General features: G+C 37.1%; 2 protein-coding genes across 5 annotated transcripts in view; one reads left to right on the forward strand and one right to left on the reverse strand.

Annotated features, from left to right (window-relative positions):
* The window catches only part of RPIA (ribose 5-phosphate isomerase A), a 28,805-nt gene extending 5,965 nt beyond the window's left edge, over window positions 1–22,840 (forward strand). For all 4 annotated transcript variants that reach the window (XM_039331646.1, XM_039331647.1, XM_039331650.1 and 1 more), the window contains 7 exons: window positions 6,334–6,389; window positions 7,438–7,497; window positions 9,428–9,492; window positions 10,871–10,939; window positions 12,188–12,329; window positions 20,508–20,607; window positions 21,725–22,840. In XM_039331646.1, the coding sequence (XP_039187580.1) occupies window positions 6,334–6,389; window positions 7,438–7,497; window positions 9,428–9,492; window positions 10,871–10,939; window positions 12,188–12,329; window positions 20,508–20,607; window positions 21,725–21,822 (590 nt within the window). In that variant the 3' untranslated portion in view covers window positions 21,823–22,840. The remainder of the gene's footprint in view (window positions 1–6,333; window positions 6,390–7,437; window positions 7,498–9,427; window positions 9,493–10,870; window positions 10,940–12,187; window positions 12,330–20,507; window positions 20,608–21,724) is intronic.
* A 4,117-nt stretch (window positions 22,841–26,957) lies between these two features.
* LOC120302807 (cytochrome c oxidase assembly protein COX18, mitochondrial) overlaps window positions 26,958–27,910 on the reverse strand; it is a 35,154-nt gene continuing 34,201 nt past the window's right edge. The window contains exon 6 of the mRNA XM_039331766.1: window positions 26,958–27,784. Coding sequence (XP_039187700.1) covers window positions 27,617–27,784 — 168 coding nt within the window. The 3' untranslated portion in view covers window positions 26,958–27,616. The remainder of the gene's footprint in view (window positions 27,785–27,910) is intronic.

The raw sequence follows: 27,910 nt of genomic DNA on the forward strand, positions 1-27,910 counted from the left end.
TGGGGGGAAGCCATAATGAAGCCAGAATATGTATCAATAGAAACATGAAGATATTTCCATGGGGCAAAGGGAGGATATTGAGTAACATCCATTTGCCAAATTTGACAGCTCTCCAAGCCACGAGGATTTACTCCAAGTGGTATTGAGTGTGCTTGCTTGCTACAGGTTGGACATTGCTGAACGATGGCAGCAGCTTCAGCAGCTGAAAGATTAAATTGTTTGATTAATGCTTTCTTATTCTGATGGAAATAGGAATGACTTTCCCAGGGAGTTAAAAAGGTGAGTGGCATATTAAGAGGTGTTTGTGAGGCGGCAGCATCGGCAACATCATTGCCTTCTTGGAGTGGGCCTGGAAAAGGCTGATGGCTACGAATATGGGCAACAAAAAATGGGTGCTTCCAATCGTTTACGAGATGTTGCAAGTCCAAAAATAATGTTAACAGATCCATAGAGACATTCAGTGCCAAATAAGAGTCAAAAATGGCTTTGACAATTTGGGTAACATATAAACTGTCCAGGATCAGATTAAAGGGTTGATCTTTAAAATGAAAAAATGCCATCGTGGCCGCCACTAGCTCAGAGCGCTGAGCCGACGTCTGTGGGGGGGTGATTTTTGTACGCCACTTCCCCTCCTCTTTCCAAGCACAGGCTCCATGAGTCTTGCTGCCGTCGGCAAACACCGTTATTGCTTCTTTTAAAGGGAAAGGAGCACAAGGAGATTGCCATTTAAATGGGACTGTTTTTAATAAAAAAATGCGAGGATCTGATGGTGGATGACAAGACACTTCTCCTGGCCAATCAGCAAGTGCTTGCTGCAAAGGTTCATAGTTGGCCAACAAACTTTCCCAAGCCGTTAGCGAACAAGGGACATATAAAAAGGACGGTTCAACACCCCCTAAACCTTTGCCTTAAAGCGAGATTTTGTTATAAGCTGAGCAAAGAGCGTATGTTTCTGTGAAATGGTGTTCTTCGGGGTGTGAGATAAGTGGATCCATTCTACAATCATCATTTTTATATTAGACACGATCTGAGCCAAAGCTGCCGTAGGAAGGTCAACGGTGTTAAAAATTAACATAGAAAAAGGCATATCGGGCTGAACACAATAGACCCATACTTTTGACAATGCATGCTGAATGATGTCACAAGTTTTAAGTTGTTGTTGAGTTAACACGATCTTATCTCCTGGATTTTTTCCCTGCGTAAGAGCAGAGAACAATGGAGCCAATTGAGAGGTGGTTAGTCCCATATAGGGACGGGCCCAATTAATTGATCCTAAATATTATTGAAGTTGGACTGAGGTCGGGCATGGCGGAAGACACAACTTAGACAGCTGAGGCTCGGCGTGTGAGGCCAAAAGCTTGTGCCCAAGTACAGAAAGGGGTGTTTAAGCTGAATTTTTTCAGGCGAAATAAAAAACCCATTTGTTTGAAAAATGGAGGTTAGAACAGGCAAGGTTGCTGAGACCGTACCTGAGGGCCCTGGAGCTGCCACTAAAATATCATCCATATAATGGTAAATTTTAAAATGAGGAAACTTGTCCCGATATGGTCTTAAAACCTGATTGACAACATATTGACACATTGTAGGACTGTTTAGCATCCCTTGAGGCAAGACAGTCCATTGATATCTGGTCGTGGGCTTGGAGTTATTCATTTCGGGCACAGTAAAGGCAAATAAGTGTTTGTCCTCTGGGTTGTAGTGGAATAGAGAAAAATGCATCTTTTAGATCTATAACCATCAGGTCATAGTCTTTTGGTATCAAATTAGGATTAGGTAAACCGCATTGGAGCGCCCCCATGGGGCGAATGATCTTATTGACGACTCTTAGATCGTGCAAAAATCTCCATTTTCCAGATTTTTTTCTTTATGACAAACACCGGAGTATTATAAGGACTCAATGAGGGTTCAATGCGTTTTAACTCTAATTGTTGATCTACCAATTGCACCAGAGCGGTTAATTTTTCTTTGATTAATGGCCACTGATCCACCCAAACTGGGGTGTCAGTCAAGAGGTTTAACTTTATTAACTGAGACATCTTAATCCAAAATTAATTTTGCATTGAACTGACTCATCAAGTCCCGACCCCGCAGATTAATATGAAGCGGAAGAATGACAGGTTTAATGTGAGCAGTGACTGATGTTTCTTTCGAGGTCACGGGAAGCCAGTGTTTGCTCACGCATGCGTGCTGGACTCCTCCCACTCCCCGAACCAACGGTGCGCTGTCGGTCTGCCACTCAGAGGGCCACTCCTCCTCTCTTATGACCGATACGTCAGCTCCGGTATCTAGAATACCAAAAAAGGAGCGTCCATTGACTTGAAAGGCCATAGAGGGGCGGAACGTTTTAATTTCTTGCTCAATCGCCAAAACTTGCGGTTGTTGGGGCACAGGGACAGCAGTTGCCACTATCGTTCCCTCGAGCACAGTCATGGGAGTGTTAGGGGTAAATGCCAAAGCGACTGATGTAAAGTCAGCTGGGTCTTTCAAAAATGGCATAGCCGTTACTCCCTGCATAATAAAGTCACGGTGAGGAAACACTAACAGAGGGGTGTCACAATCAGGGGGAAAAGGGACAGACGGCCGGATTGGCAAAAAATACGACAGCCCGGATAAGCCTGTGGTTATTGTCTCGGAGGCCACCAGGAGAAAATGATAAGATTCAGCCTTTGAGGCGGGGCTAGCTGAATGCCCCAGCTCTAGTTTCCCGGTTTCTGGGAATCAGCGGCCATAGGGTTGGAGCGACACTGGTTTGCCCAGTGAAACCCCTTTTTACAGCGCGGGCAAACGGTTTTTGGTCTGGCTCCCACTCCCCTGCTTTTATTAGCCCCCCCCGGGGCCCGGCACTGATTTTTAAAATGACCAGTCTTCCCGCAATTAAAACAGTTACCAGCTTTACCCGCAGGTTGCCCATTATTACTTCCTGCTCTTTGTAAGGCCATAGCCAAAGTTTCCATGTTAAATGCATTGGTCCCCACAATTCTACAGGCTTGAATATAGTCTGCCAATCCTGCATCAGGTTTGCTCATTAAGGGCTGCAGGACCCGTCTACACCCCTCATTAGCATTTTCAAAGGCAAGTTTTTTCAACAACTCCTCTTGGGCTATTCCATTTGTGATTTCCCTAGATATGGCCTTTTGTAACTGATCCACAAATTCCCCATAGGGCTGATTAGACCCTTGAAAAATCTTTACAAAAGAGCCTTTTGTTCCCCTCTGCGGATCATCAACCCGAGTCAGGGCAGCGTGAGCGGCGAGGGCTGCATGAGAATAAAACAAAGGATTCATGGCTTGTTGAGCGGCCAGGTGACTATAATTTCCATTCCCTGTTAGCTGGTCTACTGTTGGCTGATTACGGCCACGCCAAGCTAAAACAATCTTCTGACATTCTTTTTTCCATTCCGATTCCCAAACCACATATTGTGAAGACGTTAAAATCATATGGAATAGCCCTTTCCAATCTTCAGGCAACAAATAAAAAGTAGAGGCCATGTGACCTATCAGACCCAAGGTATAATGGCTAGAAATCCCATAGCTTGATGCTGCTTGTTTTATTTCTCTAATAGTTTTCATGGGGATAGTTTCATATCTGCGATTGCCTGTGGTTGGATCAATAAAAACAGGCGCGCAAAATTGATATTCTTCAGGTTGCAGTTCCCCTTTTTCATGAGCTTCGGCCAGTGCCCTAGAGATGGCACTGGCAGGGGAAGGCAGCACGTTAATGCTCCTTTGTTCTTTTTCTCCCTCATTCATTGGTGCGGATGGCTCAAGAGGCACATCGGCTTGGTAAACGGCCAAGGAGGATTTTTCTTTTGCACTCTGTCCCTTTTTTAAATCATCAGGCTTTTCAGAGTTATAGGCAGGCGGGGGGTTTACGGGCTTTTCAGAGTTATAGGCAGGCGGGGGGTCTACCCTCCCCTTCTCTGTTTTCATGGCATCTTCATGCACCTGGAGACATTCAAGAACAATTCACCATATAGACAAAATTTTTGGAGGGGCTCGAGGAGGTTCATGAAAATACTTTCCCAATTTAACCCACACCGACACTTTTAGGGATCCTCCTTCGGGATATACAAGACAATTTTGATATATATATTTTAAGAGGAGGGTCAAATCCCCTTTAGTGGGAAGCAGCAAATCTTTCCCATTGTTTTTCAAAACAATTATTGATGACTTGGTCAATTCCCTAAGTTCTGAGAGGTGCACAACCTGAGGTTTAGAGAATCCTGCCCCCATACTCACGATAATGTTTTGGGAGGGTGCTTCGTCTAGTCCTGATGACCGGCCCTGAGTTGCAGTAGGCTCTTCCGCCGAGTGGGTAAGAGGTTGCCAAGAGACGCGCTCAGAAACATGAATCACGTCGGGGTCACCAGTTGTGGGTTTTCACACTGTCACAACACAGCATATTAGCATATTACACGTGCTACAGCTTTGTTTTGCTCACACCCCTATACAGCTGTTACACCCGGCACCAACAACGCACCAAACACGTTCCTTTGCACCGCACAGCACTTCTTGGTATTCTCCCGAACTTTTTGACTTCCGACTTCCTTATACCTTGGCCTACTGCAGCTGATGACTCAGCCTAGCAGGCCAGATAATCCAATAACTCCAACAACTTGTGGACTTCAACTCCCAGAATTCCTCAGCCAGGCATGCTGGCTGAGGAATTATGGGAGTTGAAGTCCACAAGTCATAAAAGGGCCAAGTTTGAAGACTTCTGACTTATATCATACATTGAGGACTAGTTATACATAAATTTGAGGCAGTGATGTGATGGCTGTCACTGCATTAACTTACAGGACTATTGGAGAAATTTTTCATTTCAAAAATTTTAATTAACCAACATTAATTGAATGATTGTTATTAGTTATTCAGTCTATTAGAAGGGTTTTGGGCATATTACTGGATAATACAAGATAAGGCTCTTTTTCTACAAAATAAGTTATATGTGACAATTGCTATTTTCTACCAATGTAGGCACTGAGAATGATCAAATGTTGTGTAAATTTCTGAGAATAGTGAAATGCAATCCAAATTCCTCTTGAAATGGCCTCCCATGACTATGCAGTCTGCACAGGCCCTTCCCTGGTCTCCCCTGCCCATGGCACCCAGACACTCCTTACCTGAGACTTCCAATGATGTGGACATATGACATCACATTTTATGACTGCATGCTAACATTGGCAACACCAGTCCTAATTGCTGTCATATCCCAAGCACTATCTGTAGTAGGAATTTATAGGAATAGAAGGCTCAGGTAACACACCTCCTGTTAAAATATTTCATTAGTATTAATTTTGACAAAATGTCACGTTGATAATTGAAAAACTATTTCTAAGTGTAAGGAAAAAGTTTATTCCATCTTTTTTGGGTGGTTTCTGATTATAAGAGTTAAATAATAATTTCCACTTTTGTTCTCTTTATGATTACATTAGATAAGTTTCCCCATTATCATTGTTTTATTTATTTAACAATGGATCCCTTACAACACTCAGCAATAAGAACAAAATTAACAGAAACAAGAAAGAGGAAACCAGGTATGGACACAAACTACCCCAGGACTCAAAGATACACCGAAATAAAGCTATTTTGAGGTTTCTCCTATAGATAAGATTAGTAGGACCAATTACACTACAGTGTGAGGCAGGGACATAGAGGACAAATACCTGGAATCTTATCTCTGGAATCTCCCCTTTGGGGAGGTACCATAGATAAGAAGGAAATGGTCCCTTAAGGCAGTGTTTCCCAAACTTGACAATTTTAAGGCATGTGGACTTCAACTCCCAGAATTCCACAGCCAGCATTGCTGGCTGTGGAATTCTGGGAGTTGAAGTCCTCATGCCTTAAAATTGTCAAGTTTGGGAAACACTGCCTTAAGGAATCAAAAGAAGCAAGCAAAGGAAGTTGGGTCTGAGCCCACAGAAATCCTCAGTTCCAACTACAGCTACCAGATACAGTGGATTCTACCTTGTGCCTGGCATTTTAGCTGAAGATGTGTTTGTGTGTGTGTGTGAGAGAGAGAAAATGAGAAAATGTACATTATAATCAGTACCCTTGCTGCTATTTAAAATTCAGCAGGTCTTTCTGTATCTCAAAGAACCTGATACTGCCTCAGTATTTGTTTGAAAGTGCTTTGCTTATGTTCCTCATTATTCCAGCTGTTGACTAGGGCTATTCATCTTGTCTTATGTAGCCAATATAGCAAGATATAAATAAATAAATAAGCCTAGTACAGAGCATTTTTTAAATAGAGACATTTCAGCAGAGATCTATTAATATGGATTATTGTTAATGGTTTACATCTTCAGTAAATACAATAATTTTTCTTCTACAGCTGAGAGGGTCAAAAAAGAGAATCTCAACATAGTTTGTATACCTACCTCTTTTCAGGTAAATTCTTTCTTTTAACAATTTATTGACCATTAGTAAATCACTTGCTGTTCTTATCTTGAAAATTTCGGTTCAGATTTCTAAGTTGCATTGAATTCATGGGGATTGACTTTTGAGTAGACCTATCTAAGTCTTGTCTAGCCATTCCATCCACTTACTTTTTTGTCCTTAGTGCTTACTGTGTCATTTATACACTCTTATAGTACATTCCCTTTCCCCTTAACTGCAGCGGGTCAGGAAGGAAAATTTCTAGAATGCTGAAGAGAAGGTGCCCACAGTTAAAGGCCTTAATCAAACTTAAATGAAGATATTAAGAGAGGTTGCTAGGCTCTTGTATCAGCATTTACCATCTCTGTCTCCCAATCTCAAACATCAGATAGATCACACACAGATTAATCTATGTATGAATGGATCTTTGAAGAACCTAAAATTTAGGAGAATGATTATTGACTAATTGCCCCAGGAATCTATTTCTTCATGGAAACTAGTACATATGTATATTCCCATGCCTATATATGCAGTTTTTATTGGCTTTGATTCTATAATATGAGTGAATCTCTTTATTAGCTGTAGACCAGTGGTTCTCAACCTGTGGGTCGGGACCCCATTTGGGGTCGAACGACCATTTCACGGGGGTCGCCAAACAATGCAGTCCGCCATTTTTCCCCCCTTTTCCTTAGCTGTGCTACTCCCTTTTATTCTATTGGCTTTTGAAAGCCAATAGAATAGACTCTCTTGAATAGAATCTAATTCTATTGGCTTTCAAAAGCCAATAGGAATTGTCCAGGTTGTCTCTGCCCTGCTGAGCCCGCCAAAAGTCCCATTCTGCAAACGGTGCTGCACCAGTTGAGTAGTCCTTGATTTACGACTGGTTGAGTAGTCTTCGACATACGACCGGTTGGGGGTCGCGGCATTAAAAAGGTTGAGAACCATTGCTGTAGACTATGACAAAATACATTCAATAAAACATTTTTAAAATAGGAATAAAAATAACATTCCAAATATTTATCAATATTGAGAAATAATATTGCCTTTTATTTCCCTGTAGGCACGTCAATTGATTCTGCAGAATGGCTTGACCTTAAGTGATTTAGACAGACATCCTGAAGTAAGTTGGTTAGATTATTCTTAGACACTTTGTCCCATTATCCAGTTCTCAGTGCTTTTTAGTGATTTTAATGTGCATTTAATCATCAACATGAAAGAAATTAACAGATTATTTAAAACCTTGACTGTGTCAATTCAAAGTGACTTCTTTCCCCCCATCCTATAGCTCAACCAACATTTACAACTTTGTACATAAATATCTTTTGGGAGTACATTATCGTCCTAATGGTTTTAATTCAATCATAATTTATTCAAAGATTTTCATAAATGAATAATTCCAAACATTCAGAATATAATTTAACAAAACATTGATATATTTGATCGCTATTTCACCCCCCCCCAAAGAATCTAGTTCATCATAATAGTCATATCCAATCAATAAGGAATTCCCAATAAATAGAAGTGATAATTGGCATTGTGTGTGTGTGTGTGTGTATGTATGTACACTTTCTCTGTATATAGTTTGATGTCATGTTCATTTTTACATCAATTCTACGCCACAGATTTAGAAATGTTTTTGTCCCAATGTCTCCTTTGATCTGCTTAATACAATTTTCACCAGTCCTCTGGAACTATACCATTTTGCCAATATTTATTAAACAATGTTACCACTTCTTTCACCACAAGCTGGTTTTAAGATCTTTGAGGTTATCTCATCTAAGCCAGTTCTCTCATTGTTTTTAAGGCTTTTAATCACTATTTTTATTTCTTCAATTGTAATTTCATCAGTATTCACCTAAAGCTCTTATAGGGCACACTCTTCATTAAAATTCTATAGAGAGAGTGGGTTTGGCTAATTAAGAGTTTCCTGAAAGTGTTCAACCCATCTTTTATTTTGCTCGTCTTGGATGACCAGAAACTGAGCAAGGCTTGAACAGTAAATAAATTCTAAATCTTCCTAAGATACTCAGAAACATCATTTCCAACAGATGATTTGATATAAGAATGTAATAGAAGCATGGATGGTTTGTTAGGATAGAAAGTTACAATGAATGTTGTTAGTGTAAACTTAAATAGATATTGTTTAAAAAAACCTCTAATATTTGATTTACTTTATGTATTACTATTAACTCTTTTTCATGTTTTGCTAATGTTGCTTACCTCAAAAGAGAATAGTATGATGGGTATATCTATGTTGATGACTTAGAGTACCCGGAGGATAGTTTGTGTATTGTGGTGGTCATCTTAATTGGCTTGCCCTCCAGACATGTAATTCCCAGAATTGCCCCTTGATCCTGTTAGCTGGATATTCTAGGAACTGTAGTTACAGCATATGATAGGATGGATAAGGTCCTTTTCATGGATGTCAACTCTTTCCAACCAGACATGTGAAACTCACAGAATACCAATGTAATAATTTTACAATGTACCTTTGTATTAAAAAAAAAAAAAAAAACAACTTACCGGGAAGACTCCCTGGAACCTATTGTTTTCATTTTAGAACCATATAAAGAGATCTTTCTAACTGCCTGCTTTTTAAATATCAAATATTTTTATCTAGCTTCCTTCTCGTTATTCCCTGCCATAATACTTCTACTGTTTTTACTATTCCTGTTAGATGTTCCTAAGCCTGGTTCTCAATTGGTATAGAATTACTAGAATTACTTTCTTTTAGGTCTGGCAAATCATTCAACAAGATTATGCCTCGTTGCTATGTGTTTCTATTTTGGGGGGGGGGGTATTGTGTATTTTGTGTATTTTAGTTTTTTATTTAAGCCAGATGGGCAGCTATATGGAATGAATAAACTTATTTTATTGACTAATTGATTGAATGACACCTACAGCCAGAAGACTTTTAAAGCAGTCATTTGATTTTTTTACCTTTGACAAGTAGATCTAAAGGGCTGCCTTATTAAAGGATTTGGCAGGCCTACTTTCCTCCTAGTAGAAGTGTTTTGTGTATGTATTACAAATTGTTCTTTTTTATGTAGTTGAATGTTGCTATTGATGGAGCTGATGAAGTTGACTCAGACCTCACTCTCATCAAAGGAGGAGGGTAAGAATGATTTCTATTTTTGTATTCATTGATAATCAACCAGATAAAATATGTGAGTGTCTCTCCAGTAGTATATATTGTTTTGATCTGAAAGATAAAATTTGTAGCTTTATAAGTTAATGTCTCATTATTAAATTGCTGAAGGTAAACTGTAATATTTGCTTGAGGACTATATAGAAGACTATATAAGTCAAACAGGTTGGGAAATATTAATGTAAGGACTGTTGTAAGGACTAAATGTTCTACTGCTGAGCTGGGGCTCTTACCTGCATTATTGAAAGAATGAGCACGATGATCCAAGGAAATTATCTTATCCCAGGGCACACCCTGGTTTGTGTGACCAAATCTTTTCCAAAATGAGGCAGACATCAAAACCGACGGATTTCAGTGTGTGTTGACATTGTGTGATTAGAACCCTTTCCTGCAGATTTAGAAACAAGACAAATAGTTGAAAAATGCAACCTAGTTTTGCCACCTCCCCATAACACTTCTGCAAATGTCTCTGTTTTTGTTCTGATATTTGTAAACAAAGTTCTAAAATGATATCTATCAAGTATCAGAAATTCAAAACATTTTTTTCAGCTGCTATGGGATGGAAAGTAGCATTGAATATTATTTTGCTTTAAAATGAGAGATTTACAGAAATATTTGCATGGATTTTATTTTAGGAAGAAAACTATCCTGCACAATTTTCAGTGTTCATCTTTAATAATGGGTTTAAGAATTAGAGTAAATATAGGAAAAGGATCACATATTATAGAAATATGTCTGTCACATGTCCACAGCTTAGTAACTCCTATTGATTTCAGCAGAATTTAAGTATAAAAATGTTTTTATGTTTATAAACAGTATTTTTTACTGAGGTCATCTATTTGGACAGGGTATGTGTATGTACTAATCCTGTTATATTTCAAAAATTGACCATATTTTGTCCACAGCGATGAAAATTCGTAAAATTCATGATATCTGATTTAGAGATATAGGAGGCTGGTAGGACAAATTTTTTTTCAACTTAAATGCTAAAATCCTGTATCAAGATTTGGGGTTTTATTTCATTGTTAAAAATGGTGTTGGATGCTTTTTTCAAAAATTGACCATATTTGTCCATGGCGATGAAAATTTGTAAAATTTGTGATGCCTAGTTCAAGGGTTTAGGTGGCTGAGAGGACAAAAAAATTTTCAACCTAAATGCTAAACAGTTCCTCTATTAGGATTTGGGGTTTTATTTGGTAACAGCGATGATGATCTCATTTTTTATGAATATTATGATGAATTAATATGACTTGTGGGTAAAGGAAAATAAATATGCTTAGATTTAAATTTGGTATTAACCTTCTGATTAGTTTGTGTGAGCTTGAACTGTTCTTTTATTCTTCAGGGGTTGCCTGACGCAGGAGAAGATAGTTGCTGGTTGTGCAAAAAGCTTCATAGTTATTGCTGATTACAGGTAAAATGACTTAGTGTTCCTTGTTGTGGTTTCCCCTTTTAAGAAGCTGCAGAAAGGGCTGTGTTTATTCATAGCAGGTTTTCATATAAATTTATATCAGAGTGATATATCCAATCTAGTTTTACTTAAGCTGTTAGGGGTTGAAATGTTGCATTATGTCATGTCCCCATGTATGAAGTTTTAACAAGAATTGGATGTAAGATTCTCTTTTTTTTTTTACGTAGAGTATATCCGGTGTGGTATTTTTACTTTCTATAATCACCAGGTGTCAGTACTTCATTGGTTTTCTTCTCAATTAGGCCATGTCAAACTTGTCTAGATAGATATGGGTCCCTATATCCTATTTCCTGATGGTCTCTGTAAAATAAAAACACCTGAGCTTATGTGTAACTTCACAAATATATATATACTGCTCACAAAAATAAAGGGAACACAAACGTATAGGATCCTATACATTTGTGTTCCCTTTATTTTTGTGAGCAGTATATTTTTATATATCTCATTTACAGAAAGTCCTCAACTTAACAATCAGAATCAGACTGGAAAATTGTTAAGTGCAGTTATTAAGTGAGGCATCATGTAACTTTACAATCTTTTTTGTCACGGCCATTAAGCAAGACATCAAGTGACTTCCCCTTTTGTCTTCCCCATTGACTTTGCTTTTTGGAAGACATCTGGGAAGATCACAAATGGCAATCAGATGAGTGCAGGATGCTGCAACAGTTGTGAGAGATAGTTGCCAAGTGCCCGGATTGTGATCATGTGACATCCTGCAATAGTTGTAAGTGCAAGGATTGGTTGTATATTGGAAGTGCCATCAGAATTTCAGGTGGTCGCTAAATGAGTGGTCGTAAGTCAAGGACTATATTAACATAGTCAATATAAAAGCATACACATTTATTACACATGTAAAATGTTTTCATGCTGACATAGTGTTGTCTTGCTTAGTCTTCTATGTTTCCTGAACACACTGCTATATAATGAATTGCTCATCCTCTCAAAACAGCTCAGATGTTGGTTATAATCAGCAATGTCCTAGATAGTCACACACACAAATCTGAAATTGTATATCATCTCTTGACCATGTGCCTTTCTATTTGTTGGTACTTTAAAGGCAATGTGTTCTGGCTTTCAGAAATAAAGTCAGGATATCTCAGCAAGTTGAAGTTCGTTTGTAGATTCCTGCTGTTATTACTATCATAATATTATTTTATTATGTACATCTTCTTTTAACCCATATTCTTGTAGAAAAAAGTCTAAAAACCTTGGAGAACAGTGGAAAAAGGGGATTCCTATTGAAGTTATTCCAATGGCCTATGTGCCCATCATTAAGCTTCTGACCAATAAATTTGGAGGTATTACAGAGTTGAGGATGGCTGTCAATAAAGCTGTATGTATAGTTATGAAATTCATAATCTATATGGTATAGAACAATTACTAATTCTTTTCAGAGTGGGTGGACAGGTAAACCTTTGCTATTAATAAATTATTAGCTTTAGAACTTCCGGTTTTGCGCGGTAGCAACTGATCACAAGCTTGCGGATTCTCTGCACCCCCACAGCTAATTTTGCCCTGCCAGGGGACACTAAATGGTCTAAGTCGCCCTGGAGAGGCGACAAAGAAAGAAGGATGCTCCAGCGATTCTGGAACAGCAGCAGCCGTTTCGTTCACCTTCTAACCGATAGGATAAAGGTTGGCTGTACTTCATTGACCAGCCCAAGCTATTTGCAACCGAAGTCCAAAAGTACTAACCAGCACAACTGTGAACAGTGTGTTTGAAACTGGGTGAGGAATTTCTATGCTATATTTAATTTCCCGGAAAAGATCCCCAAAAAGCAAAATACCTCCAAAAGGGAAGGAGGGGGATTTCTTCTCCACCCTTATCCTAATGGAAGCGGCAAATTAATCTTTTTATGGAGGATCAACATATATGGAAGTGAAATAAATATAAAACCTGAAATTTAAAACTTAAATCTGGATAAATCTAAAATTGTTGAATGGTTAAGTCTCTCATTCTAAAGATAATTGTTCATTTTGGAAATTGAAAAACAAATAGATGCTGACACTTGGTGGTGGATGAGGACTATGACAGCTATGATTTTCATATAAGACTTGGCAAAACCTGGGAAAAGCTGTGTTTGTAACCTTCAAAGCTTTAACAACAAAGAACAACTGTGACAAAAAAAGACAATCTGGGCTGTAGACAAAGAGAATTATAAATTTCAGAAAAAAAAATCTTTTTTGAACTATTTGGATTACAAATATCTATTAATCGGGACTCTAAAGCTATTTGCAGAGAAAAGAAAAGAGAAAAACTCAAATTCTTGGCCATCATGGATCAGAGACATGTAGAAAGAACATATCAAGAAAACCTAAATACTCCACAGGAGGAGTATACTGCAACTAATTCAAACAACAATGATTTTAAACCACAAAGAAATCCAAAATAACTTCGAAAATATAATAATAATAACAACAACAACATCAAGTCCAACCACTTGCTCAGGCAGGAAACCCTATACCGGGGGTAGGCAATATTAGCTCTTTTATGACTCGTGGACTTCAACTCCCAGAATTCCTGAGCCAACCCTATACCATTTCGGATAAATGACTGTCCAGTCTCTTCTTAAAAACTTTAAAACTTCCAGTGTTGAAACATTCACCACTCCTGGAGGCAGGTTGTTCAACTGTTTAATTGTTCTAACTGTCAGGAAATTTCTCCTTAGTTCAAGGTTGCTTCTCTCCTTGATTAGTTTCCATCTGTTGCTTCTTGTCCTGCCTTCAGTTGCTTTGGAGAATAGCTTGACTCCCTCTTCTTTGTGGCAGCCCGAGATATTGGAACACTGCTATCATGTCCCCCTTCGTCCTTCTCTTCGTTAAAACCAGACATAGCAAATTCCAGCAACAGTTCCTTATATGTTTTAGCCTCCAGGCTCCTAATCATCTTTGTTGCTCTTCTCTGTACTCTTTCTAGAGTCTCAACATCTTTTTTACATCGTGGTGACCAAAACTGGATGCCGTATTCCAAGTGTGGCCTTACCAACGCATTGTAAAGTGGTATTAATGCTTTATGTGATCTTGATTCTATCACTCTGTTAATGCAGCCCAGTACTGTATTGGCTTTTTGGGCAGCTGCAGCACACTTCTGGCTCATATTTAAGTGATTGTCCATTAGGACTCCGAGATCCCTCTCACAGTTACTAATATTGAGCAAAGTACCCCCTATATTATACCTGTACATTTGGTTTTTCTTGCCTAAATGTAGAATCTTACTTTTTTCACCATTGAATTTCATTTTGTTAGATAGCGCCTAGTGTTCAAGTCTGTCCAGATCACAGGTTGGCAACCTGTGGCTCCAGAGCCGCATGCGGTTCTTTGAGCCTTCCCCTGTGGCTCCCAACCTCCTCTGCCATTTGCAGAGAGAGACAGAGACAGAGAGAGGCAATTGCGCTTCCTTGCTTTTCTTTCTCTCTCTCTCTCTCTCTCTCTCTCTCTCTCTCTCTCTCTCTCTCTCTCTCTCTCTCTCTGTTTGTGTAAAAAAAAGAGAGTGGACTCACGATGTTCTCCAAGAGCTGAAATGCTTACTGGGCGGAGCTCCTCCCTTTGCTGCGTCTCTGCAGGAAGCAGGAAGGGCAGGAGAGAGCTAGCTAGCCCAGCTATGCTGTCTCAGGAATTCTGGGAGTTGAAGTCCATGAGTCATAAAAGAGCCGAGGTTGCCTACCCCTGAGCTTGTTGGAGAACAGCTTGAAGCCAGCTTGCCAGGTGAGCAGTGGATAGGAGAGAAGGAGAGAGGGGGAGAGAGAAAGAGAGAGGGGGAGGGGGAGAGAGAGAGAGAAAGAAAGAGTGGGGGAAGAGGACTGGCAGACCAAGGGCAGATAGAGAGGGAGAGAAAGACCCTTTTGACATCTAAAATGAAGATAACACTGCATATATCCTTTTTTATCTGTTTGTGTGTGTGTGTGTGTGTGTGTGTGTATACATACACACACACACACAAATGCATACATATACACACACACAAACACACACGTATAATAAAGGTAAAAGATATATGCAGTGTTATCTTCATTTTAGATATCAAAAGGGTTCTGCGGCTCCCGATGTTTTGTTTTCGGTGGGAAATGGGTCCAAGTGGCTCTTTGAGTGTTTTGGGTTGCCTACCCCTGGTCCAGATCCTCCTGTATCTTAAACCTGTCTTCTGGAGTGTTGGCTATTCCTGCCAGGTTGGTGTCATCCGCAAATTTGATGAGTTCCCCATCTATCCCCTCATCCAAATCATTGATGAAGATGTTGAAGAACACTGGGCCCAGAACAGCCCTGGGGCACCCCACTACACACTTCCCTCCATGTAGATGCAGTTCCATTGAGGACCACACACTGAGTATGGCCAGTCAGCCAGCTACGAATCCATCTGGTGATGATGCTGTCTAACCCACACATTTTTCTATCTTATTGAGTAGTAGGTTGTGATCTACTTTATCAAATGCCTTACTGAAGTCCAAGTAAATTATATCCACAGCATTCCTCTGATCCATTAATTTTGTAACTTGGTCAAGCAATGCAATAAGATTTGTCTGGCATGATCTGTTTTTGACAAACCCATGTTGGCTTTTAGTAATGACTTTGTTTGCCTCTAAGTGTTCGCTGATTCATTGTTTGATTATCTTTTCCAGAATCTTCCCAGGCATTGAGGTCAGGCTGATAAGTCTGTAGTTTCCTGGATCTATTTTTTTTTTTTTTTTTTTTTTTTGGAAGATGGGAACTACATCAAGCTCTTTTCCAGTCCTCCAGTAGTTCCCCAGTGCTCCAGGATCTTTAAAAAATATAGTTCAGTGGTTCTGAGATCACATCTGCCAGTTCCTTGAGAACCTTGGGGTGTAATCCATTTGGTTCTGGTGATTTGAACTTGTCTAGGCTGGACAGGTGCTCACTTACTATTTTCTTGCCTGTCTTAACTTGTGTTTCTATTCTGTTTTTTATGGCACTATTTTTGATAGGCTGGTCTGTTTTTTCCCTTTGTGTAAAGACAGATGCAAAAAATGAGTTAAATAGTTCTGCTTTCTCCTTATTGCTCGTCACCTTCTTGCCACTTTCACCCACTAATGGACCAATCATTTCCTTCACTTTTTTCTTGTTTTTTACATGTTGAAAAAAGCTTTTTTTGTTATTTTTGACTTTGGTTGCAAGCCTTAGTTCATTATGAGCCTTAGCTTTCCTCACTTCATCTTTGCAGGCTCAGGCTATTTGCTGATATTATGACTTACTTATGTGCCCCTCTTTCCACTTTCTATACTTGTCCTTTTTATCTTTCAATTTATCAGAGAGTTCTTTATGTAGCCATGCTGGTTTATTTTGAGAGCTGTTATTTTTCCTCTTTGTTGGTATTCTGCTAGACTGGGCTTTTATTATCTCACTTTTCAAAATTTCCCAAGCTTGAGTTGTTTTCCCCTTGAGGATTCTCATCCATGGAATCCTGGGATGTTCTGTATCAATTAACTCACTGTCGCCGCTGTTTAGTTTAAATATTCCTCCAGAAAGTCTGTGAATTTATAGCCGAGTAACACAGTCCCTTTCTTTGATGGATGCAAACTATCTCTTTTGTACATTTTTTCATTGGACCAGCTACTGATATCGTGACTAATATATCCAAAGCATTCCCCTTTATACCACTCCTTTAGCCACATACTGACTTGTGCTATACTCTGGCCTTTTCCATTTTGCTCCTTATACACTAGTAAAACCTCTGAAAAAGTAAGCCTATAGCCTATTCTGCTAAGTTCCTGCCCCAAGCTCTGGAAATATTCTGCACAGAGAGTACATCTTTTTGGGATAGATGGTTAGTGCTAAGAGGTACAATAACCTACACATCACAGTCCTTGCTGGCATTCTTGGTTATTTTAGAAATACACTTCTTGTCCCTACTGGCAGTAGCACCTGGAAGACACCTGACCTCTTTTGAAACCTCTGTGTCCTTTCCTAAATTTACATCCCTTATAATTAAATCACCAACCAGAAGGTGGCTTCTCTTTTAGGATGCATTTTGGTCCTTGCATAACTGATGTGTAATCAATCTATTTCCAAGTTAACTTTACAACAAAAAAATTCCCAGAAAACAACAACAGAGTAGAAGCAGATAAAATAGATAAATGGATACAAAATTGAGAATAGAGACTTAAAGATGGAACTTAAAACAAGGAAACATGATTTAATCCTAGTGGGAAAAAAATTCACAAGAATTGGAAAAAACAATTTATTCCTTAAGACTACAAAATAAATCTGAGGACAAGAAAACAGATTGGATAAAACGGACTGTAGAGATGCCAGGAACATCGGAGAGAAGAAATGATAAGAGAAATGGAGAGAAAGAGAAAAGAAAAAGATTTTCAACAAAAATGTAAAGGCAGAAGCCCCGTACAAAGATACTTCACCTGATTTACTTTTTATATCTACAGTAACATTTACAAACATGGAAAAACCTTTCAACTCAGCAAAACACATTGATCAAGAAAAATACTGGGCAAAGGAAAAAGATCAAAGTGGAAATCAAGAAAATAGATGATGGGACCTACCAGAGAGAATACTTTAAAAAAGAAACATTTGTTTGAATATGGTTAAAGAAATAGGAAAGATTTTGAATATATATGTCATTCTAAGAGGGATGAATCCCCTAAATAATATAGTATGCTTTTCCCCCCTTTTTATTCTATTTCTTGATATGAGTAATATAAAAAAGTTGAAATGGCTTAGTTAAAAGAAATGTTTTAGATATTTAAATGTGATTGAATTTAAGAAAATTATAATGGATAAAATGTTTTGAATAAGAGTTAATGGACTAGATGACGTATGTATTAAATGGAATACTTAAAGATGAAACATTTTTAATTATGGTTAAAAAGAATAAGAAATCTTGGAAACAAGTATATATTAGATTAGGAGGGATATATATTTTAAATAGTATGCTATTTTTTAGGTTTCTTTATTTTTGCTTTCCTTTCTTTTCTTTCTTTTCACTGTTTTATCTATTCCTTAAGAAACGTAAAAGTGCTAAAATGGTTCATATGGAAAAAAAAAAATTCATATGGAATTTTTTTTTAAATGTAATTAATTTTTGAGAAAATTTTAACCAGTAAGAATACTTAGAATTTTGTGGGAGAAACAAATTTAAATAAGGACTGTAACAGGATCTATGATAAGGCAACCAGAATGATTGGATAGAAAAGAAATATTATATTGATGTGATTATTATTTTTAGGAATATTGGAAAAATTATATATTTAATTGTTATCTATTAAAACAATAAGAATTGTATTAACTCAGTGTTTGCAAAAGAGGACATTTTGGGGAAAAGACGAAATCAACTAAAACCATTATGTGGATTATGGATTATTGAAATAGTTATTTTTTTACAAATGTAAAACCAGACAACACACTGTTCACCAATTATTAAGTGATTTATGTTTTAAAAAATCAATAAAATATATTACAAAAATAAATAAATAAATTATTAGCTTTGCAGAGGTCAGGATGGGCCAATCTTATGCAAGATTTACTTGCATAAATCTTTGTTTACTGAGTTTTGCAACATATCAGCTAGAATAATACATTTGTTGTTCCAGTTTTTTAACTTATTGTAAACCTTGGGATTGGCTTTTAAAATATTGTACAGTTCCTAGTTGGCTTCTACTAGCACATTTCAGAGCTCAGACCAAAATAATCTTTCACTCCTCCTTTCCATTTCCAGGAAGGGATATTATAGCATCCTGACTATTTTGAAAATGAAAACAGAGATCTGGGCAACAATAGTACTCCTAACAAGCAATTATTCTCTTCAAAATGTCACATGCAGGAGCGCCACTATTGTAAAAAGTAAAGTTGATTTTCTTAAGGGGCCAAAAGCCTATTGCAGCTTCTCAAGTTCAAGCCTATAGTAAAATTTTAGCTTAGGAATAATTTTAACCGGCCTATGCCAGCTCAGTGCCCTTCAGATATTTTATTTTTGAAATGTTTAATTTGTCCAATGGCCAAATTCTTTAGAAAGGTTACAGTAAAACACAGTAAAATACGATCTAAATAAAAACATACATAATTAAAAAATAAAAATATAAAACTGTAATATAAATAGGCAGTAATATGATAGTCAAAACATAAGCACTAAAATTGCTGAAAGGCCTGAACAAATAAACAATTTCTCTGGTGCTGAAAGGACATACAAAGAACAGTTGCAGGAATTGGGTATGTCTAGTCTAGTGAAAAGAAGGACTAGGGGTGACATGATAGTAGCGTTCCAATATTTGAAGGGCTGCCACAAGGAAGAGGGGTTTAACCTATTTTCCAAAGTACCTGAAAATAGGACAAGAAACAATGAATGGAACAATGGATGGAAACTATCTTAGAACTAAGGAGAAATTTCCTGTCAGTGAGAACAATTAACCAGTGGAATGGCTTGCCTCCAGAAATTGTGGGTGCTCCATCACTGGCAGTTTTTAAGAAGAAATTGCATAGCCAATTGTCCAGAATGATATAGAGCAGGGGTAGGAACCTTGGCTCTTTTATGACTCGTGGACTTCAACTCCCAGAATTCCTGAGCCAGCACAGCTGGGCTAGCCAGTTCTCTCCTGCACTGAGCTGGCATAGGCCGGTTAAAATTATTCCTAAGCTAAAATTTTACTATAGGCTTGAACTTGGAGAAGCTGCAATAGGCTTTTGGTCCTTAAGAAAATTAACTTTAATTGTCCAGAATGATATAGAGCAGGGGTAGGCAACCTTGGCTCTTTTATGACTCGTGGACTTCAACTCCCAGAATTCCTGAGCCAGCACAGCTGGGCTAGCCAGTTCTCTCCTGCACTGAGCTGGCATAGGCCGGTTAAAATTATTCCTAAGCTAAAATTTTACTATAGGCTTGAACTTGGAGAAGCTGCAATAGGCTTTTGGTCCTTAAGAAAATTAACTTTAATTGTCCAGAATGATATAGAGCAGGGGTAGGAACCTTGGCTCTTTTATGACTCGTGGACTTCAACTCCCAGAATTCCTGAGCCAGCACAGCTGGGCTAGCCAGTTCTCTCCTGCACTGAGCTGGCATAGGCCGGTTAAAATTATTCCTAGCTAAAATTTTACTATAGGCTTGAACTTGGAGAAGCTGCAATAGGCTTTTGGTCCTTAAGAAAATTAACTTTAATTGTCCAGAATGATATAGAGCAGGGGTAGGCAACCTTGGCTCTTTTATGACTCGTGGACTTCAACTCCCAGAATTCCTGAGCCAGCTGTGCTGGCTCAGGAATTCTGGGAGTTGAAGTCCACGAGTCATAAAAGAGCCAAGGTTGCCTACCCCTGGTATAGAGTCTCCTGCTTGAGCAGGGAGTTGGACTATAAGGATAGGTATTCTTGTTCTGTGATTTGCTTCCATTCTGTTGTCTTATGTCTAGGAGTTACACTATATTAACAAATCTATGTATGATTTTTGCAGATTAGTTTTAGATAAATATTCACATACAGGTCACTTTAGATGTGTTTGATTTATAACTCAAAATAAAAGATCTTGTGCGTAATATTTTTTACTTTTGCTTTTTAGGGGCCTGTGGTGACAGACAATGGGAATTTTTTATTGGACTGGAAATTTGATAAAGTCCATAATTGGAATGAAATGAATATAGCAATCAAGATGATACCAGGTGGCCTTCACATACCATTTAGTTTTAATAGTGCAAAGGATTAATTTTGGGTCTCTGAATTATTGTAGTACTTTCAAAAGCAATTAGGTATATTACCCTTATGTGTTCAATGTCTTAAGATTGGAGCAAAATTGAAACTTTCAAAGATTAAATTTATTCTTTTGGTTTAGTTCTGTAAAATCTGTAGCAAGCTGATAGCTAAAAGGTGATTTTTTTTTCAAATTATAACCAAAAATGCGAGGTATGTTATTAAAGAAATTGTGAAAATTACTGCATCTGTGGGTAACAGTGTTGTTTCATGAAAATAAGTCGTGTCACCAATGTAAAATTTAGCACTTTTTGTTCATTTTCTCAGTTAGTTTATGTCTGGAGTTTTAATTTTTATTGGGCAAAGCTGTTGTATAGTTTTTACAATATGAGTTAGATAATTATAAAATAACCCCTTATGGGTACTCATAAGTACTTGGGCAGTAAGGGAACCTGCTTCTGATAAAAGTGCTTGGTGTACTGTTTGGATGTTGCATTGCATAAAATCTCAATCTGCTTATCCTATAGGACTAATATATATAATATAAAGTGATTTTCAAGTAGACATCAAAAATCTTCCCAACTGCCTTGTCTGGCTTCTCTTGCTCACAGTTTGAGGCTACAGTTCTTATTTCTTTTGCTTCTTTTTTTCTGTGAAAAAATCAATGAGACACATCTGGAGAAAAAAAAAGGATGGTGGGCAAATGTCAACTTTGCTTTTGCTTCTAAATTATCTCAAGATGAACATTATCGGGAAAAAAAGAAAATGTATTTTCTTGACTCCTTTTCCCCGTTCTCACCCTTCAACAATCCAAGGCAGTAGAAAAGAAGTTCCTTGGTGCAATACTTCTCAACCTCAGCAACTTCAAGATGCAAAGACCTGGAATTCTGGGAGTTGAAGTCTGCACAACTTAATTGTTGAGGTTGAGAAATACTGCCCTGGTGTATGTTGTGTTTTAATATAGGATTTTCATTTTTGAAGCTTTCAGTATATTTCATCTCAGTTAGATTTATACCATTAAGGTATGAATATTATTTAATATGCAGTATTTTAATAATAATTAAAAGTAATTGAACTTTTCTGTTTTAGGAGTGGTGGAAACAGGTCTCTTCATCAATATGGCAGAGAGGGTTTACTTTGGCATGGAAGATGGTTCTGTTAGTGTACATGAAAAGCCAGTTCACTGATTTCTTACAATTATTCAGTTCTGCTCTGCTATCTTGTTATCATGATGCCAGCCTGACAACTTGCCTTAAACCATTCGGTCTGAATCTCAGTGAATGGAGTTAAAAGATCCAGAGAATGTCATCTTAAAATCTATTTTTTAATGTAATTTTTAAAAAGTGATCATAATTTTGAATGTTTCAAACTTTTTATTTTTTATATAATTTACAAAAAAGTTACTGTGCAATATTGGAATATTTTGACAGCAGTGCATTATGAGGGGAAGAAAGTAAATAAAATATATGATATGGTTGAATCCAAAAAACCCAAGGCGTATTTATGTGAAAGGGCTGTATTCATCTAGAAATCATTTTGGTTCTATATTTTATGCCTTTAAAATGATTTTAATCATTATTTTTAATTAGATAATGTCTTGTTATATTCTTTACAATGCGACTAATATTTCAACAGTTGATTTTTGTAATCTAAATTAAAATTTAATTTCTGCCTAAAACTGACTTAACTATATTTTGCATCTCCTTAATTGTTCACATGTTGCCATGAGAATATGAAAAACAGATTGCGTGTCTAGACATTTCTAGCCAACGTCATTGACACCAGTCAATAATGACTTGAACTTATTCATATCAATACTGTGGGCAAGCCAATTTTCAAATGTTTCTGAAACAGTTTGGAAGAAGTCTTGCCACAAAGATTGCTAAGGCACTATGAATAATATATTTATTAGCCACAATTTTAATGTGAAAATTCAGTAGTCCATTATTTCTAGTAGCAAAAGATTCCAGTCTGTTGTAATAGTTATTTATGGATATAATTTGGGATTCAATTCTTATTAAGAGCTGAGAATTGTTAATCCTTACATGGTGGTGTAGATGCTGTAACTAAACTCAGACAAAATTGGGTATGTCTAGTTTAACGAAGATAAGGACGAGGGGGGACATGATAGCAGTGTTCCAATATCTCAGGGGCTGCCACAAAGAAGAGGGAGTCAAGCTATTCTCCAAGGCACCTGAAAGCAGGACGAGAAGCAACGGATGGAAACTGATCAAGGAAAGAAGCAACTTAGAACTAAGGAGAAGCTTCCTGACAGATAGAACAATTAACCAGTGGAACAATCTGCCTCCAGAAGCGGTGAATGCTCCAACGCTGGAAGTTTTTAAGAAGAGACTGGACAGCCATTTGTCCGAAATGGTATAGGCTTTCCTGTCTGAGCAGAGGATTGGACTCGATGACCTCCAAGGTCCCTTCCAACTTTATTATTAACTATAAATGTAGCAAGAATAAATCACTTGAGTCATATTTTATTCCTTAATGCGTTGCCTGATCAAAAATATGATTTGATACTTCATCTGTTGTAGCATTTAAATAAAGTAATGCAGTGCCAGCCATGTGATTGTATGTTTGAATGACTTTCTGGTTGATTTTCTAAAAAAAGGCTTGTAGGATAATGCCAGTGGTTTTCTTTTCTCCATCCTTCTACTCTAATACAAAGTCTCCACCCTTTTGGGCAGCAGGGACCGGTTAGGTTTTTCTGCGGACAGGAGGGAGCATGGTTTTGTGTGCTACATTCCGCGGATGGGGCTTTGCTTGTTTGTGCAAACCAGTTGCTGGCATGTCACGGCCCGGTACCGGTCCACAGACTGGGGGTTTGGGGACCCCTACTCTAATAGCCAGCTTGTTAGAAAACCACAAATAAGATAGGGAAGTGATAGAATATCCTTAGTTCTTTATTCTTTTAATGCACCCAATGCAAAAAGATCATTTTGCTGTATTTTTAATACAGCAAATTTTTAATGTATTTAAAATGTATTTAACCCTACAATTGTTTTTTATTTCATTGTTTTTATTATAACAGATAAAAATAGATTAATAAAAGTATTTTGTGCCTATTATTCCCAAATTAGTGGGCAGAATCTTCAGGATGTCTAATCTGATTCTTTGCTTATTCATGCTCCTTATGACTTTTTAATGGGATTCATGCCCTTCCCAGGAGGTGGTGGATAACTGTAACGTCAACTTCTTTAAGGGAGGGGATGATTTGTCCCTTCCTCAAGAAGCGATCACTGCACCCATTGGACAACTTTGTCTCTTCTTACTGAGAAAGTGGTTCAGTTACAGATTCGAAGGTTCTGAATTCTGATAACCCCTTTCAAACAAGTTTCAGGCCAGGATATAGGACTAAAGTGGCATCTTTTGGATGAACCATGGAGGAGCCAGGAGGGCAATATAATTTTGCTGGCTCTTGGTCTTAGTGGTTTTAGATAAGTATCAGCCATGGTATCCTATTGACTGCCTGTACGGATTAGATATGGGAGACACTATACTTTTCTTTCTCCATTGTCAGTTCCAATTGATGTTGGAGGGATGGGAATTTGAAACTGGCACCCGATATCTGGTATACCACAAGGCTATAGACTCTTGCCTGTTCTGTTTCACATCTATATGAAGCTATTGAATGAAGTCATCCACCACTTCTTGAGGCTGTCTCAGTATCTAGATTCTAGAAGGTTAAGGGTCAAGCTGGGGAGAAAGACACTCAAGTTCAAAGTTTTTCATAGTTTTTCTGGATCCAACGAAGAGATGCTCATAAAGGCCATACAAAACATTCACTTCAATTAATCATTGAGTATTATGGAAAGAATGGCTGCAGCATTGATATTCCAGGAAATCAAAACTTCCCCTTGTGTTAACTGCTGAAGAACAAATTTCATGATCCTCCATTATTGTAGCAAGGCAGTGTATTTGAATGAATTATTTTTGTATAGTTCATTGGATATGAATTCACTATTTTTTAAAAGATTAATTAGCATGTTATAGGATACACATAAAACTGCATAAAATTAAAATTTGTAATATTAATTTCAGAGAACGTGTGATGAGTACTTATCCTAAAATGCACCATGCTGTACATCCCAGCTCCCAATATAAAAATTGTTTAAGTTGCTCTTCTCTTAGTGATGTTGAAATGCTGAAGACACAACCTAGTTATAATCAGTAATTCTGATGGAAGATATAAAGGAGTTTTGTCAAGATACTTCTCCTTAACAGACTTTCCAGATTAGTTTTTGTGCTGCATTGTATCAAAGTGAGAATTGCACAACTGTATGTCAATCTCTAGCAACCAACTAAAATGCACAGGTATATCACTAAAACATTTTAATATATTAACATTATTAAAGTTTTCAAATAGCTCTGTTGCCCTCATTGCAAAAATCAAGGAAGAGACCAATTCATAATGAAATTCACTGGCTGCAGTCAAGGATATACAAGGAGACCTAATTCAAAAGTTTCTGTTGATCTTGGTGGGCAGTGTTTTATTCAATTATTTGCGATAGTAGTGAATATTATTCATCAAAGACAGCACACTTAAGTCATATTTTTTAGGTCTCAATAAGGATTGTCAGGCAATTTCTGAAGTCTTAGGAAAAGATTGTCTACTGGGATAGTTGGAAACAAGTATATGTTACTTGGAAATCTTCTTTGAAAGTTAGTTGGTCTAGTAAAGGCACCAAATTAGAATAGGAGGTCATGAGTTCTAGTCTCTCAGGCATGAAAGGTGACTGGGCAAGTTACTCTCAGCCCAACCTATCTCAGGGTTGTTGTGAGAAAAATAGGAAGTAGTATGTTCATGGTGAAATGGGCAGCCAACAATTTTAATAAATAATGCCACTATAAGTTATTTTTACAAAATAATTTAAGATGAGATATAAATCCACATATAAATGAAATAAATATGGTTCCAAATAGATGGAGATTATATAAGCGAAGACAAAAGTTAAAATCCATTGCAATGGATAGTAGCCAGGAGATACACTATAGACACTAGCAAACCTTTTTACTATGGAAGGTTTTATAACCTGGCTAATAAGGTACATTTAACAAAAAAAATTGTAAGCTTTTAGCTCTCTATATTAAAATTAGAAGACCCTGCCAGTGAATGTATGTCATTTTGGCACTTTATATATGAAGGTAAATTATATACATAAAGCAATAATCGAACCAAAAGCTGCAATTAAAAAGTAGTGAACAACAAAAACATTTAGTTTTAAGACTTGTATATAGAACAGGTCATGTTTCGGGTCATATTTATGCAGAAATATTGAACATGCAAAAGGATTCACAAACTTTTAAACACCACTGTATAAATCAGCATCCTCGAACTCAGCCACAGCAGTATTTTTTCGCATCTCTAGAAGTTAGATTACAGAAAGATTGGTTGATGCTATATCTGTGATGCTGAAAAGTTTGGAACAATCCCAGCTGGTTTTGTTTGAGGGGGAAAACCTTTTTATTTGTGAAGCAACTTTAAGTTCCTGTTACTCTCTTATACTCCCAAGGATAGAAAATTAGCTGTCAGCCTCACTATGCCATAATTGTTAATTAAGCTGATCAAGTCACTGCAAAGTGCTCAAAACTATGTACCAATTATATTTGTCTATTTCAATATATGTGTGAAAGTAAGCTTTTCAGGAAAATTAGAAATGCATTCAAAATACATTAAATTCCATATATGCAAAAAAAAAAAAAAAAAAAAAGATGGAGGAACCTGTTCATTGCAACAGCAGGTATTTGGGGTATAATTTTTGTGAATTATATCTAATTCTGTTTTCAAAATTCCAGTTCAGCAATTGAGTTTTTAAAGTATTGGGCTAATTTATTTTCCCTTTTTTATACAGAGCTATGAAGCCAAATGATGACTTTTTCTGTTTAATGTAGATTGAAGAGAATGGTTACTGGTTGATGGACATCTCTTTTCCTTAAAATTTAAAAATCTATCCCACATGATTAGAAATATGCTATCATTGTTAATAATAAGTTCCATTACATTCTTCTAGATAAATTATGATTGGTATATGAACTGTTAAAGCAATATAACAATACTTTAAAAAGCTGCTTCTAAAACTGCAGAACCAGTACTTTTTGTAAGCAGAGACACTGGCTAATTGTCACAAGTCAATTATTGGTATTGTTAGAAAACAACAAAGTTGCTCAAGAAAGGAAGATTTTTTTCCCCATAAACTTAGATGACCATCCCTTATGTAATGTATTCCCCAACTCTCAGATTTCTAATTGCATACTTATAACCCACTGCTAAAATATTTCAATAAATGTTTCTTAAATATAATAATGTAAATCATCATAGACTAGAATATCTTTATTGTCACTGTGTAACTCACAACAAAATTAAGTTATCATAGGTATTATAAAAGTAAAAGTAATATATATTTAACCACTTCATCTAGACTAATATGGGTGCAAGAAACTTATTTTCTAGAGGATGTCTGCTCATGTCTGCTTTATTGTTTACTTCTACCCCTAAAGTTCTTTTCTGTTTGACAATCAGATGTCTGCTTATGCATGAATGTACACGTCAGCATCTGAAGGAGGCTAGGACATAACACTTAGAACACAGGAAGTGAGTTTTTCTCTCTCTTAGTCACTTCTTAAATATATGAAAACCAGTTTATGATTTAATGAACATATTATATGCATACTGAAAAATATGTATTTTAAGCTGCCAACATGATTAAGAAACAAACATTAATATATAATATTAAAACAATTACATCATCTACAAAGACAAGAAAATGATTTCTCAGAAAAAGCTGCACAATTTCAGAAATTCCATATAAGTTAAAAACATGCACTGAATTGAAAGCTAAGGCTGTTGTCTCCTACTTGCTGACAAAATAATTGTCTGAAAGGGACATAAACTTTCTCTACTCTATCAAAGTTAGCTTCCTAATACAATTTCATATAGTAAAAAAAAAATCATTTGGTTCAGTAACATATATTTCACTTAAAATATTTCATGGACAAAGCAGCAACAATATCTTTGTATGGAGTGTCTGAATCTGACTTGGTCCGAGGGAGATGGCATAATTTACAGAAAGCAGGAGAGCGCAGCAGAAGGTTATGTGAAAGGCCTATGAAGCTGGAAGATACCCAATACAAAGCTAGTATCTGAAACAAAAGAAAAAGAAAAAGGACATATTAATTTTAACAAAGTGAATAAAAGTAGTATTATTGCCAAGTAAATACTCGCCTTAACATCCCTCATTAAGAATGTCCACAAGTGAAAAAAAAAAA

Source organism: Crotalus tigris, unplaced genomic scaffold (genome assembly GCF_016545835.1).
Source record: "Crotalus tigris isolate CLP2741 ecotype Arizona unplaced genomic scaffold, ASM1654583v1 scf7180000024437.13266115, whole genome shotgun sequence".
NCBI classification, from domain to species: Eukaryota; Metazoa; Chordata; class Lepidosauria; order Squamata; family Viperidae; genus Crotalus; species Crotalus tigris.